Genomic DNA, 14,492 nt, shown 5'->3' with positions numbered 1-14,492 from the left:
ATAAAAAATTAAAAAGTTCTTTATTGGGTCCAGCGCGGTCCTTCCCCGCGGCGCAGGGAGACGGACGCCCGCGGGGAGGGGGACGGGACGGCCGGGGGCGCCCCGCGGGGAGGGGCAGGAGGATGGAGGGGAGCCCCGGGGGTCCCCGCGGGGCAGGAGAGCACCGGGGCCTCCCCACGGAGGAGGGGATCCCACTGAGGCGAGGCGGGGGGCACAGTGAGGAGAGGCAAGTGGCCGTGGGTGGGGGGTGGCCCCCCCCACACCTCACTGGGCTGCACTGGAAGTGGTTTTCTTCAGGGTGAAGTTGGTCCAGTTCACCGCCACCTTCTGCCGCGTCTGCTTGGCCGAGTCCAGGCAGAACCTGGCAGAGAAAGGACAGCCCTGGTCAGCCACCGGCCCCTCTGCTCCCTGCCTGGCCCCGCCAGCGCAGTGCAGTGCCCCGAGGCTGTCCTCTCACCTCTTGAAATACTCCACTTCTCTGTCCGTCTCGTCCATCTCTGCCCCGTCCAGGTCCTTGGGCAGGAACACATCATCTGGCAAAGCAGAGGAGCAGAGGGTCAGCACTGCCCAACGGGGCAGACGGGGAAGGGGTCACTGCGAGGACAGGGGTGCAGAGCTGCACTCCTGGCACTTACCAATCGAGGTATTGGATTTCTCCACCTTGTTCCGGCTCTTCCTGCTCTTGCTCTTGGGCTGGGGGGAGCCGCCCAGAGCAGAGGGGGCAGGCAGCTGGCAGTCCCCTGCGGCCAGGGCAGGCGGCTGCTGCACCAGCTCCGACAGCTCCACTCTGCCCTCTCCTCTCCGGCCTTTCCACTCGCCACTTCTCTCCTTCTCTGCCCTGCCGCTGCTGCAGCTCCAGGGCTGCCCCTTGCCACCCTCCCCTGGCTCAGCACCGCCACCCACCCGCTGCGGCTCCGGTGCGCCGGCCTTGGAAGGGTGCTTGGTTCCCAGCACCTGCCCCTTCGCTCCAGGGCTCTCCAGCCAGGCCTGCCCGCCAGGCACGGCAGCAGCGCCCTCCCCTTTCTTCGCCTGCCCGCTCTGCCGCTTGTTCTTCCGCTGCCGGCTCCCTGTGGGTGCCGGCTCCAGCAGCTCTGGTCCCTTGGGTTGCAATCCCTCCTTGGGTTCCGGGCTCAGCCCACTGCCATCTGCGGCAGAGTCCGCAGCCTTGGACTGCACCCAGATCATGCGGGAGAGGCTGGGCACGGCGCTGAGGCGCTTCACCACACCATTCTCGGCTGCCGGGGCTGGTGGCGGCTCCCCGGGCCCCTCGCCCCACCGGGGGACCAGTTCACCCCGCAGGAATGCATGGCTCTTGGCGGGGCCCAGGCTGAGCGGGGCCAGGGCCAGGTCTATGTCCTGCAGGTCAGAGGAGCCATTGAGGTGGGAGAGCAGGTTCTTCTGCTCCAGGACAGCTGCCTTCTTGGGGAAGTCGTTGACATCCAGGTTGAGGTCGTAGACACTGAAGCTGGCCCGGATGGAGTCCTTGATGGTGTTCTTGATCTCCTGCAGCCGGCTGCTGAGGAAGCTGTTGACTCGCTCCAGCTCCAGCTCCGGCCACTCCAGCAGCTTCTCCTCAGCCGGCTCCCTGGCCTGGCTGGCTGCAGGGGCACGCTCAGCCCGCTTCTGGGCCTCTGCCTCCAGCTGGGCTTTCTCCTTCTCCTGCAACACAGGTGCCATGAGGATCGGTGGCCTGGCCCAGTGCCATGCGCGCAGGCCACAGGGCTGGCTGTGCAACCAGCTTTGTCAGGCAGCAAGCCCAAGGGTCAGCACCCAGCACGGCCGCCCCACATCTTCAAAGGCCCCTAAAACTGTCACGCGTCCTCCACGGGGACCACAACAGCCAACGTGCCGCATGCTGGACACCACTCTGGGCGCAAGGCACCAGCATGAGCCATCGTGGCATTGCCTCTCTCCACCACAGATGCGCAGCATTTGTCAGAGCCATCGCACGAAGCGGGAAGGACAGTGTGGCCCAAAGCACCTGGGAGGGCTGGGCCACCCTCCGCAGGAACAGAGGCAGGGGAAGCCCTGCACTGAGCCAGGCGCCACTGTCACCTCAAGGGAGAGGGCAGCAAAGGACACAGCTGAAGAAACCAAACGGATGTGAAGGAGAGCAGGCAAGGCCCTTCAAGGAGCACAGTCCTGCCCTGACCTCCCTCCTGCAACCTGCCCAGCCTCACCTTCTTCTTCTGCTTGTGCCGTGCCCGCTTGGCTGCCTTGGCACTGTTCAAGGGCTTGGGCTCTGTGCTGTTGATGTAGTCCAGCAGCTCGTCCACGTTGCGGTGGTCCACAGCGGGCTCTCCCGAGCTGCTGCTGTGCCCCAGTTTTTGTGGCAACTCCTCTTTCCTCTTGGTGAGGCGCGAACGCAGCTTCTCCCGGATCTCGGCGTAGTTGCGGCTTGTGGGAGCGGCTGGAGGCTGCGGGAGGCGAGCGCTGTCAGGCCAGGTGGGCACGCAAAGCCAGCATGACGCACCGGCGGCCCCAGCTCCCACACCGGTCCCCCACTGACCTCCCCAACCGCTCCCTTCCTCCAGGTCTCAGGGAGACAAGTCGGCACGGCCCTTGCTGAACTCTTTTCCACCGCACAGCCGCAGCGTTTGGCTGGTTGTGCCAAGCCTCAGGGCTGGGCAGGCGGCTGTGAGTCAGGAGCAAGGGGACCAGCAGGCCGATGAGGCAGGATGAAAATGAAGGGGGCAATGCACTCGGTGGCAGGGAATAGCTGTGATCAGATCATCCCACACCCACACTCCCGGAACACTGACCATGTAACGTCTCACCGCAGAGCGGAGCACAAGCACCAGGGGTGGCTGCAGACCAGCCCCTCACTCACCGCATTGTGGCCGAAGAACTCACAGTAGCAGCAGTCGCAGAACTTCCCGTCTTTCTGGTTGGTGGAGGAGGAGGTGCAGGAACTGCGCTCTGAGCTGCTGTCCTCGTCCTCCCCGAGCCCCTCATCTGCCTCACACGGCTGCGGCGGGTGGCAGCTGGTACCGTTTGGGAATTTGTGCCCTTTGCAAGAGGGGTCCCTGAGGAAAAGGGGAGAAGGGCAAGAGGTGAGCGGTGGCTGTGGAGGGTCTCAAAACCACCCCACACTATGCGTGTAGGAACACCCCTCCCAGGGCAGCCTGTGCCCAAGCAGAACGATTTGCAGGGCAGACAAACCCCCTCCCCTGCATCCTCCTCCTCCAGGCGAGATGCCAGAGGAGCCCACGGCAGAAGACATCTGTAGCTCCTCGCCCCCCAGGGCCTCTGGCAGGCAGGAGGCTGGTGCACCAGAGCTCCAGAAAGCAGTGTCCCCCTGCCAGGCCACAAGCTGATTCCAGGACAGGGAGCGGTACTCACTGGGGGCGGCAGGTAGCACAGGTGAGAAACGCTGGAACTGCATGCAGCTGCCAGACATCCCCACGTGCAGGCAGGCCGGCTCCCACCGGCACAGACCACCCAGCTCAGAGACAGGGAGGACAGGGCACGGCCCACAGCGCCATTCCTCAAGCTCCAGCTCAGGACCTGGCTGGCCCTCCACAGTGAGCGCTTATCAGCGGAGAGGAACCAGCGCCCGCGACTCAGCGTGCTCTCTTCTAGGGCACAGGGAGCCCAGAGAGGGCCAGGGGAGCAGGCGAGCAGAACCACAAGTCCACAGGCTTCATCTTCTCGAGGACCTTTGCTCAGTGCCACAGCTGCCCGACGGGTCTCACTGACAAAGGTCCTGTTGGCCAACAGCATGTTGACCGGGCGGTTCCTTTGGGTCTTTTAGCTGGAGAAGGAGCAAGCACAGTCTCTTCTGCACCACAGTACTAAAGGACAACCGCAAGGAGAAGACACGTGGAGAGAGAAAGAGCTCAACCTTCAGAGACCAGGGGCCTGCAGCAGTGGAACTGGCCCGCAAACACAGCAGCTCCCTGCACCACCACGCCAGGGCGGGTGGTCCCTCCACAGGGGGAAAGCGCATCCGCGGGCAGGGGTGGGATGAAGGGCACGTTGCCCAGCGAGGAGAGAGGCTGGAAGCAGGCAGGGCTCCTCTACTCACCTGTTGGTGCTGGGTAGCTGGTGGGAGGCAGGAGGAGGGATGAGCGAAGTACTGCAGTGCCCGTTGCAGGGATGAGTGCAGCCTGCCAGCGGAGGAGGCATCTTCAGCAGCGGCACGTTAGCAGGGGGCAGGTGAGGGCTCTTACACGACCCCGGGCTGTGTGAGACCATGCCAGAAGGAGGAGACTCCGACACTGGTTTCGGGGCTGCTGCCTGTGCGCTGGGTGCGGGAAAGAGCGCAGCCTGCGTGGAGGTGCCCAGTGGGACGTGGGGTGGGGAGCCAAAGGGCCCCGGATGGGCAGGCGTCTGCTTGGAGGGGATCAGCGCTGGTGGCTGGGAGGGGAGGCCGGTAGGACTGTTGGGAGGAGCAGTGAGGTCCGAGTGCTGATGATGCTCTGAGGAGTGGAAGGCCTCACCTGCAGAGGGGCAGGAGCAGAGATTGTCAGACACAGTCAGTCCCACAGGGGCCAGAGCCAGCCTCGGAGCAACCCACCACCTCTGCACGGGCCACTTCTCCACAGGAAAAACCCTTCCTGTCCCCCAGCAGCAGCAGCGTGCTTAGGCTAGAAGCCATCCCTGCTCCCAAGGGGCCTCCACAGCACCACGTCTCCCTCCCCGGCAGGATTTGCCCTGCCTCACAGACAGCAGAGCAAGGGGAAGGCGCCAGGGCAGCGAGGGCTGTGCGGAGCAGCGGGCTGGGAGCAGAGGGCTGTCCCTGCCCCCGGGCACGCACCTGGCGGGGTGGCCCTCCGGCACATGCTTTTGAACTGCTTCGGCAGCGTCTTGCAGAAGTCGAGTGAGGTAGGCAGAGGCGAGCCCGGGGCGGCACTGCTGGAGGTGGGGGAGGCCGTGTGGCTGTAGGGACAGGCCTTGAGCCTCGGCGCCATGGCAGGCGTCTGGTTGGCGCACTCTGGAGAGAGAGCGAGGCCGGGATGCTTGTCACCTGGAAGGAAAGCGGAGCTAGAGCTGGCTCCCAGCACCCTCTGCCTTTGCAGAGACCCAGGCACCCTGCTGGCCCAGCCTGCCCACCTCTGACCACAAGGAAACTGCCTAAGCCAAGGACTGGGCAGAAAGCTCTGCTCAACCCCACAGCCGGCTTCGACTCACCTAGTGCAGCAGGGGGGGCCCCGAGGGGGCTGCCCTGTGCGGCCCCGTTGGTGTGCTGCGAGTTCCAGAGGCCCGAGAGCTTGTGAGCAGACAAGAAAGAGCTCGGGTCCCAGTCCCCTGAGTTCCCATGGCACGAGGAGGAAGAAGAGGAGGCGGAGGAGGAAGAGGAGTGGGAGCCACCCCCACAAGATTGCGACTTGCAGGATGTGTGGGATAACGAGACCTGGCAAGGAAAACACAGAGTGAAGCAGCAGCAGGCTGGGAGAGGAGGCAGGAGGCCCTCAGCCTCACAGCATTGGCACCAAGACCCCCCCGTTCACTGCCCAGAGGCAGGGACTCGGCACACAGGAACCGCTCCTGTCACTGCCCTGGGAGTGGCAAACAGCCCGCCTGTCCTACAGCGATGCAGCCTGGCTCCCAGGGCCCCTGCCAGCAGAGCTGAGCCATGCCAAGGGCCACGCACCTGCCCTGGTGCCGCTCAAACCAGGCCTGGGTTAAATAAAGCCAAGCTGGAGGGAGCTACTCTGCCCGAGCTCCACGTACGGGCAGGCACTTGCCCTGGCACATGCTGCTGCTCCAGGGAGACCCGGCATAATGGCAGGGAGCAGCCTTGGCACAGGGGGGAACACAGCACAACACACAGCGGAGAGGGGCTGGCAGGAACCACTGGCACCGCCGGCCTTGCCGGGCAGGCTGCTCCAACACAACACGGGCTGCCAGACAAGCCTCCACAGTGTCGCGCTGTGCCCCACCACAGCCCCTCCCCAAGGAGCCAGCAGCAGCCTCGGGGAGGGCGGCACGGCTGCAGGGAGCAGTGAGGCTGGGATGTCCAAGGGACTCAGCTCTGAGCAAGGAGGGGGCTCACACACCACAGGGTGGTCAATGCTGCAGGCCCAGGAGCTACAGCCCTGGCCTTTCCAACCCCAGCTCCATAACCACGTACCGCCAGGGCCTGCTCCTGCACTGCCCGCCGCTCTTCCTCCTCCACACTCTTCCGGCAGCTTTGGCAGATCCACAGTGGCATTTCTCCCAGGAGGTTCTGCACGAGCGTTGGCACGAAGTCCGGTGGCAGCCTCTCACCTGGAGAAACCAGCCCATTGTGGGATGGCCCTCCCCAGTCCTTGCGCTCCCGGTGACAGAGCAGGCAGCACGTCTGCACTGACTGGTTGGCAGTGGGTAGCACCTGCAGAAGGACACACAGACCATGAGTCACGCCAGGTGTGGATCGCTGCACAACTGGGCCCCAGGTTGGTGCAGGTGCAGGGCAGATGAGGCTGCAAATGAGACCTCGGGACGCTGACACCACATCAGGGAATTTCTTGTAGGCTGCACATGGGACTGCACCTTCTCCCACCAGATGAGAGCAGCCTCGGGCTGCCCAGCTGCTGCCAGCCTGCCGTGTGCCAGCTGGGAGCATTCTGAACCCTTGGGAAGTTCACATCACACTAAAGAGCCAGCTCTACCACCAAACAAGGCTGAGAGGCCACCGGCAACTCCCACTGTCACCTCTGGTACGGCAGGACCAAGGGGACTTGCAGGGCAAAGCAAGATCCACAGGAATCGCCACACACGGATACAAAGGGGCGTCAGGCAGCCACAACCCCGCTCCTCACCCATCACAGATACCCCACCACACCACCCGCGAGCCCTGAGCCCTCCCACCCGCTTCTTTGTTCTGTGCAGCCAGCGGCGCAGACGTGCCAGGGTGGGCTGCCGGCCCCGGCACTGCTTCACGCTCTCCCCACACAGGGCGGCTGGGTCGGGGCTTCCCACTGGGTGCTGCGGCGGGAGCCGGGCCACCGCCTGCGGGCTCGCCGGCGGCCTGACAGCCGTGACGAGCCTGGCGTGGCGCAGGCGAGGGGGCCCCCATTGTCTGCTGCCGTGGCAGGGCCCCACGACAATGAGCCGCGCATGGAGCCGCTGCTGTGAAACAGATGGCGTCTCCCAGGCTCAAGGTGAAGCAAAGGTCGGAGGCCAAGGAGAGCAGGGAGGGGGTACAGCTCCCCTGCCCACCCACCCACCCGGCCGCAGGGAGGAGGGGGCTCCCGGGCCACACCGTGTCTCAGCAGGGGAGGACGCAGGCAGCGCCGCACGCAGCGGGCGAGAGGATGGCTCTCTCCAACCCACCCAGAGCATCCGGACCCGGGGCCCACCCTCGGGCTCCCTGCCTGCACCCCGGAGCGGGCAGCAGCAGCCAGGCATGCCGAGGGATGTCAGGCAGCGCGAGGCTGCCCGCAGCCTGTTGGGCAGATGCTGGAGCCACCTGCCATCGCCCCGTGGATGGGCTGGACCCTCCCGCAAGAAGGAGCTGCGGGAACACCCCTCGACACATGCCACGCCGCCGCGGCGAGCACGCGTTTCCCCGAGCAGACGCACGGTGTCCTGAGCACCTGCGAGACCTCCCTACGCGCAGGGACGGAGTCAGGGGCACACGCAGACCCCGGGGCTGGCTGAGCCCGCTGCTCTCGTGCTGCTGGGCATGGCAGGGGGAGCAGCATGCAAGGCGGGGGGACAGGCTCACTGACTGGTTCACCCTCCTCAGCAAAGGCTGGGATCAGCTTTCCCTACCTGCCAGGAGAGATGAGCTCCCAGGATGCTACATACCGCTGGGAGCCCCTAACACTCCGGCCATCTGCCAGAGCCATCCCAAACTCCCGCTGCAGCCCCACACATCTGCAACCCAAGGCCACCAGCCGGCTCCACCACCTTGGCCACCCCAGGGATGCCAAGGGCAGGCCCTGCCCGCGCACCCACCGGAGCCGTCCCAATCCCAAAAAGCAGCTCCCACATCCCAAGGCAGCCAAGCCCCCTCGCTGGGCTTCACCTCCCACCTTCCCCACTCACATCACCCGTTCTCCCTCCCCTCCCCAAAGTGCATCCCAGCACCGTGGCTCCCCCATCACCACCTCCGAAGGCGCAGAGGATGCTTCAAAGGCGGAAAGAGGGAGATAGGGGACACCAGGGACTCAGGGATGCTCCGAGGCTGGGGTCGGTGCAGGGGATGGGGCAGGGGTCGGCCCCCCCCCGACCCCTGCCCCATCCCCGCACCGACTGAAAACCCCCCAAACCAGCCCCTTTCCCCCGCCGCACGGCCTAACCCGGTACCTGAGCGGTGGCTCTGCCTGGCTCGCCGCTGCTGCCCGTCGCTACCACCACCTCAGGCGGGGCGGGCGGTTCCGGTGGCGGTGGCGGCGGAGGAGGTGGGGGGGGAGGAGGAGGAGGACCAGCGTCGGAACCCCCGACCCTCTCCCGGCGAGGCCCGGAGCCACTCGCCGCTGCCGCCTTGTTCCGTCTGCGAGTCATGGCGAGCGCAGCCCGCCGCAGCCAGGACAACAGCCAATATGGCGGCGCGGCCCGTCCGGCCCCTGCCCGGGGGGGGAGGGCGGGGGGGGAAGGAGGGAGGGGGAAGAAAGGGCCCGGCGAGGTGAAGCCGTTGCCACCATTTTGGGAGAGGGCAGCGGCGCGCGGCAGCGCGCCACCTGGCGGGGGGGAGGGGGCGGTGGCGGCGCCACTCGCGGCTCCGCCCTCCCCTCCGGCCCCGTTTCCACCGGGTCCTAAAGAGCGCCGGTGCCTTCGGGGCGTCCCGATCCCAGACATCGCGCCTCCCAGCTCGGCACGCCGGTACCCCCACTCAGGATAAGCAGCACGCCACCCACTGCCCCGGCCTTCCTGGTGGTGCAGTACCCCACAATGCACGCGTGGGTTCCAGGACCGTCCCCATACAATGAAGCTCTCCCAGTACCCTGGGTGCATCCCAGCAGCGCGGTGACCTCAGCCCCGCACACACAGCTACACGTGCGTTTGCAGTTCCTCCGCATCCCAACCCTGGCAAACTGGTACCCCCAGTCCTTTGTAGCTGCGCTGCACGCTGCCCACTGCTCTCGTCTTCCTGCATGACCCAGGGGTGCAGATGTGGGTTTCCAGCCCCCCCGCACCCCGTCCCCATGTGATGATGCTCTCCCAGTACCCTGGGTGCATCCCAGCTGTGCAGTGCCATCCTCAGTACCACGGCATCCTCAGCACAGCATGAGCCCCAGACTCACAGCCTTGGACCCATGCGTGGGTTGCAGTTCCCCCACACCCTAGTCCTAGCACACGGGTGCCCCGGTGTAGTGTGGATGAGCAGCACACTGCCCACTGCCTCAGCCTCCCCACTGCTGCCTGATCCCAGGCTGCCCGCGGGAGTTTGCTGCCCCTCTGTGCTGTCCCAGTGCACCAAGTCCTGCAGCCCTGGGGTGCCCATCAAGGCACCCCCCTCAAAAGAGCTGGAGACCAGCTCAGACTCTCGCCTCTCTGCCAGCCTCAGTGCCATGCACCACCCCAAAACCCCACACCATGGAGTTGGTCTGCGTGAGGCTGGGCCTCACTCCATACCACACCTCGTGTCACTGGAGCTCCCTCCTGTGATGGGGCAGAGTGTGGTGCTGGTGACACAAGGACATATGGAGCGCTTGGCCACCAAGGAAAGCCCACTGTGCCCCCCAAAATGCCATGGCAGTGTTGCCCGCAGATGTGGGCCAGGTGGGGCTCCAGGCTCACTGTGTGCACAGGGACTCCCAGCCATGGGAGGTAGGACACGCTGCCCGGCCAAAACCAGAGCTGGAGCCAGTGGGGACACGCAGAGCCCCGGTGCCAGGGCCAGCCCAGCACCCGCACCCACACTTGGCCGGCTCAGCCTGGGTGCCGCAGGGCCGCGGTGACTCAGGGACTTCCTGAAGCCGAGGTGGTGCCACCGCGTTTTTTCAATCGTCCTCGGTGGATTTTTAACCTGTGAATCCACCTGATTAGTCCTTCAGCCATCTGAATTATCGGCGCCCACATCCTGTGGCCGGCTGTACCAGGCCTGGCACGGCGCAGGAGCAGCTGCCTTCTCTGGCACAGCTGGGGCGGTTTGCTGTGCCCAGCGCCCCGAGCACCCCCCTGGGACCCCTCCCTGACCACTCGGCCCCTTCTGCTCCCACCAAGGGGCTGCTTTGCCCCCATCCCACCGCAGCACCCCCCACTCTGCACCCCACACCCTGCATAGCCCATGCAGCAGAGAGCTGCTGCCTCCCTCCGGTGCCCCCTACCAGCGTGGGGATGCTCGGGCCATGGAGGGCTGCAGGGCCGGATCTCTGGGGTGTCCTTGTTCCCGGAGAGCTGGGCCTCAGGGGCTCCGGGGAGGGAGGAACCGGGAGGGACGAGCCAGGGACCTGGGAGGGGAGGGCCCGGGCACCGGGAGGGGAGAACCGGGAGCCTGGGGGTTGCAGTCGGGAATTGGAGCCAGGAACCGAGACCGAGGTGCGGCACCAGGAGGAGGAGCTGGGGCAGCCGGCGGGGGCACCCTGCCCGCCCCACGGGGCGCCCGCCCCTCCACAAGGAACCGGTCCGTCGAGCGTCGGCCGCCTCCCGCCACTCGGCAACGGGAAAGCCCCCGGTCCCGCCGCGGGCCGGTGCAGGGGCCGGTCCGCCGGGTCGTCCCGGTGCCGGGGCCGGGCGGACACCGCCCCGGTCCGCCTCCGGGCGGTGCCCGGTGCCGGCCCGCCCCGTCGGCGAGCGGCGGGCGCGGGGAGCCGGGAGGCGGCAGAGCTGCGGGGCGCGCCATGCTGCCCGCCGCCCTCCGCCGCTGGCTGCGCCGGCCCAAGGTGAGAGCGGGGGGGGTCGCGCCGGGGCCGCCCCCGGCCCCGTCGGGGCTGCCCGGGGGCTCCGCCGGCACCGGGCGCGGGGGGGCGGCAGGGCCGCCCGGGGCGGAGCGGGAGGAGGAAGCGGTGCCCGGCCCCGGGGCTGGAGTTGCGGCGGGGGTGCGGGCAGCAGCGGGCAAGACCGGGCAGTTCTGCGCCCGTCACGGCGCCGCCCGCTCCCGGGGCGAGGAGATTCCCTCCATCCCTCTGGCCCCGCAGGGGTCTGGGGGAAAGATGGGGCGGGGAGCGTCCCTCCGGGCTGCCCGCTCTCCGCCGGGGACTCCCCGCGGACCTTTCACCTGAGCCGGTGTTTACAGCCGCGCATGGATCCGTGCCCACGCTGCCGGGATGTGGCCGAGCTTGTTCATCCTGCTCTGCCCCTGGGGAAACTGAGGCACGGGTGGGTGGGGACAGCGGCGCTCCGCGGGAGGGCTCTGCCAGAGTCCGCCTGTTTCTCCCCCTGCCCCCGGCCACCCGGCTCAGCTCGGCTGAGCCAGAGCCACCGTGGGGGTCCCACGTACCTGCCCAAGTGGATGTTCATGGACCTGGGGCTGCCCCACAGCGACCAGCTACAGGGAAGCAAGCCCCAGCAGCTCCCGCCCCGCCTGGCTGCGGCATGGGAGATTTGCGGTCCCCCTGGCCCAGCACCCAGAGCTGCGGGGTGCTCTCCCCACAGCAACCCCTCTGCTCTCCCCACAGCGCTCCGACCCCCGCCTGCTCTCCCAGTTCTTCTTCGCTGATGAGAGGGTGACGCGGGTGGTGGCCGAGATCAATGGGCTGGATGCCGAGCTGGATCCGCAGCAGTACCTGGTACTCCTCAACCAGCTACACCTCAGCCAGGTACGGGGGCAGCCTAGGCCCCAGTGCAATCCTGGTGCCCCTGGGTGGCTGTGAGTGATGTCCGTGCCGTCCCCAGGCTCACCTGCTGGCCATCCTGGAGCGGATCATGGAGGAGTGTATCCCCACGCAGCGCCACAGTCGTGACTACTTGGTCAAGTTTCCTGAGGAGCTCTTGGTGGACAACCTGGGGAACCACATGCTGTTTGCTGCCGAGGTGAGCCCTGGGATGCTGTCCCAGAGTGGGTGATGGGGTCCAGCTCCCTCAGACCAGGGGCGATGGATGCCAGCCAGGATGGCACACACCCAACCGTGGGCTCACACCGGTTGGTAGGGGTTGTGCCGCCCCAAGCGCTGGCTCCTGATGATCCCCGGTCTTGGCAGTGTCTCCTGGCTGGCACCTTCCTGGAGGTGGAGGATGCGGACGGGGCACAGCTGCGGCCCCAGGCCAGGAACCTGCTGTGCAGCCTGGAGCTGGTGCGGACGGTGCTGCGGGAGCAGAGCCTGACCCAGCCCGGCTCCTACCCAGAGCCCATCCGGGCTGTGCTCATCCAGTTTGACCGGCTCTTCGCAGAGTTTGAGCTGAGGTGGGGGCCAAGGTTGGGGTGCTGGGGTGGGGGGGGTGCTGTGCCAGGGCCGGAGGAGCCTCACAGTCCCCCTGGCTCTCCAGCTACGTGTCCTCGCTGGTGGCAGTGAAGTCTCCTGAGGAGATCTACAGGCAGCAGGAGATCATCGTCCTCTATTGCGAGACAGTGGAGAGGTGAGGGTTACCGTGTGCCAGGCGGGGGGTGGCAAGGACCCCAGTGCTGGGGATGGGGCAGCGTCTCAGGGCTCAGCCCTGTTGTAAAGGTGTCTGCCCCTGCCAGAGCCCTGCGCCTGGGCTACCTGACCCAGGAGATGATCGATGGCTATGAACCACTGCTGATGTTCACCATCCCTCGCCTGGCCATTATCAGGTGGGTGCAGCCCCCTGAGGGGTGGCTGGGTGCTCCCCACCCTGTACCAGCCCCTTCCCCACTCGAGTCAGGGTACTTGGCAGCCTTCCCATGTCAGTCAGGCTCTGTCCCCTTGCAGTGGCCTCCTCATCTACCCCGAGGGTCCCCTCAGCCTGGAGCAGAGCCCTGAGCAGATGTCTCGGGTCTTCAGCCCCTTCTACAACCTCCTGAAGAAGATAAGGTGCACGGTGGGGGGCGATGGGTGCCTGTGGATGGGGCTGTGGGGCAGCAATGGGGCTGTGATGTGGGGCTGATGCCATCCCCTCGCTGCAGGGACCTGCTGCGGGTGCTGTCGGCAGAGGAGCTCTGCCTGCTGGAGAGGAGCCTGTGCACAGCCGAATCAGAGGATCACTGTGGTCCAGCCACCCCCCCGGCTTGGGGGGCTGCCGTGCCCAGAGTGGAGCCACCTGCTACCTGGGGTCTCGTGGAGGTCCCCCATGCCACTCCACTGCCCCCCACCTGCACGGCGCGGCTGGGACCCCCCAGCGCAGTGGATGACCTGGGCACTGACTGGCGGTGGGGGTGTGTGGCAGGGAGGGAGCAGGGATGGGATGGCAGATCCCTGCCAGTTGGGACAGGGACTTTTTGTGCCACCCCTGGGGTAACCAACTGTCACGTCCCCCCTGTGCAGCCCTCAGCCCCTCGAGAGCAGCCCAGGGCTCGGTGCTGCCCCAGGTGCCCGCTACTCAGAGCTGCGCTCCCGCTACAGCAGCACCAAGGACATGCTGCACACCCTCTTTGTCTGCATCTCGGGTGAGTGACCCCCTCGCTGCAACCTGCAGTGCCCTGACCCCCCCCGCACCCTGACCCCCCCACCCTCCTGGTGCAGGGGTGGCTGATCAGCTCCAGACGAACTTTGCCAGCGACCTGCGAAGCATCTTGAAAACGGTCTTCAAGATCGTCACCTCACAGACGGAGTCCTCGGAGCAGCCGAGTGCCAGCCGTGAGTAACTCCCTGGGACGCGAGGGACAGCTCCCCTCCACCTGCCCATTGTCCCTCCTGGTGAGACAAGGCCACAGCCCCAGGCATTGGGACAACGGGGCCACAGTGCCCAGCCTCAGTTTGGCTGGACCACCACAGTCCTTGTCCCCGCAGAGGAAGAGGATGGTGACCCATGTGCAGCAGATGCTCCTCGTGTGGCCAACTGTCCCCTGTGCTCCAGCCCCACGGAGGCTGCCGGGCTCCAGAGGACAGGTAAGGGGCTGCCGGGGGCACCATAGCTCTGGAGCAGGGTGTGAGGCTGGGGCTGAACCTGCCCCAGGTTTGGCTGGGGGGGTTTGGCTGCTCTGGGCAGCCCCAGGCACACAGGGACAGTTGCCATGTCCTGCCTGGGGCTGGCTCAGCGGAGCAGCTACAGGACACCCAGGAGTGTGGGTCCATGCAGTGGTTCAGGGACACTCCTGGGTCGGGGGTGATGATGAGGGACGGGGTAGAGGGGACCTCCGTGACTTTCACTATTGCGCTTTGCCCAGCAGATACCTGCCGCCTGCCCGAGTGGGTGCCGGACAGCACGTGCAGCCAGTGCTCGGCGTGCCGCTCGCCCTTCACCCTGCTGCGCCGCAGGCACCACTGCCGCAGCTGCGGGAAGGTAGGAGGAGTCCGGGCTGGGGTGCGCGGGGTCCCCCGGGGGCTCAGCTCCACTCAGCCCCACTCCGGCCCTCTCCCGGCAGATCTTCTGTGCCCGCTGCTCGCCGCACACTGCGGCGCTACCACAGTACGGCCAGCCGAAGCCCGTGCGTGTCTGCACGCACTGCTACACCGCACACCTCTCGCCCGCGCCCCGGCGTGCCCGGAGCCAGTGAGAGACCCTGGTGCCAGATCCGCATCTGTCGGAGGCCGCAGACTGCAGGGGAAACAGCCGCTCCG

At 66.7% G+C, this 14,492-nt stretch overlaps 2 protein-coding genes across 2 annotated transcripts; one reads left to right on the top strand and one right to left on the bottom strand.

The window, feature by feature from the left end:
• Nucleotides 1–134: 134 nt before the first annotated feature.
• Nucleotides 135–8,451, bottom strand: FAM193B (family with sequence similarity 193 member B). Its single transcript, XM_086621443.1, has 10 exons — nucleotides 8,239–8,451; nucleotides 6,077–6,316; nucleotides 5,134–5,356; nucleotides 4,760–4,969; nucleotides 4,028–4,442; nucleotides 2,831–3,026; nucleotides 2,181–2,417; nucleotides 636–1,659; nucleotides 458–533; nucleotides 135–361 (listed from the first exon to the last, which is right to left on the bottom strand). Exons 1-10 carry the CDS (start codon nucleotides 8,434–8,436, stop codon nucleotides 265–267), a joined length of 2,916 nt encoding a protein of 971 aa, XP_086477569.1. The 5' UTR covers nucleotides 8,437–8,451; the 3' UTR covers nucleotides 135–264.
• Nucleotides 8,452–10,715: 2,264 nt separating this feature from the next.
• On the top strand, nucleotides 10,716–14,428 carry LOC104384298 (lateral signaling target protein 2 homolog). The gene is made up of 13 exons (XM_086621593.1): nucleotides 10,716–10,757; nucleotides 11,493–11,633; nucleotides 11,710–11,847; nucleotides 12,015–12,217; nucleotides 12,301–12,390; nucleotides 12,497–12,586; nucleotides 12,705–12,806; nucleotides 12,899–13,147; nucleotides 13,257–13,378; nucleotides 13,455–13,568; nucleotides 13,722–13,820; nucleotides 14,099–14,214; nucleotides 14,297–14,428. The coding sequence occupies exons 1-13, from the start codon at nucleotides 10,716–10,718 to the stop codon at nucleotides 14,426–14,428; spliced, it is 1,638 nt and encodes a 545-aa protein (XP_086477719.1).
• The last annotated feature ends 64 nt before the right edge of the window (nucleotides 14,429–14,492 follow it).

Source organism: Tauraco erythrolophus, chromosome 16, assembly GCF_009769465.1.
Source record: "Tauraco erythrolophus isolate bTauEry1 chromosome 16, bTauEry1.pri, whole genome shotgun sequence".
Classification (NCBI taxonomy): Eukaryota; Metazoa; Chordata; class Aves; order Musophagiformes; family Musophagidae; genus Tauraco; species Tauraco erythrolophus.
This window is presented reverse-complemented; position numbering and strand designations above follow the sequence as displayed.

Bases quoted from the DNA above. Each gene is read 5' to 3' on its own strand.
- FAM193B (XM_086621443.1), bottom strand. From the start codon at position 8,436: ATGACTCGCAGACGGAACAAGGCGGCAGCGGCGAGTGGCTCCGGGCCT. The intron at 6,317-8,238 runs GTACCGGGTTAG...GTCCTTCTGCAG, and splicing joins CAGGCAGAGCCACCGCTCAG to GTGCTACCCACTGCCAACCA. The intron at 4,443-4,759 runs GTGCGTGCCCGG...GCCCCTCTGCAG, and splicing joins CCGGAGGGCCACCCCGCCAG to GTGAGGCCTTCCACTCCTCA.
- LOC104384298 (XM_086621593.1), top strand. From the start codon at position 10,716: ATGCTGCCCGCCGCCCTCCGCCGCTGGCTGCGCCGGCCCAAG. The intron at 12,218-12,300 runs GTGGGGGCCAAG...CTGGCTCTCCAG, and splicing joins TTCGCAGAGTTTGAGCTGAG to CTACGTGTCCTCGCTGGTGG. The intron at 14,215-14,296 runs GTAGGAGGAGTC...CTCTCCCGGCAG, and splicing joins ACTGCCGCAGCTGCGGGAAG to ATCTTCTGTGCCCGCTGCTC.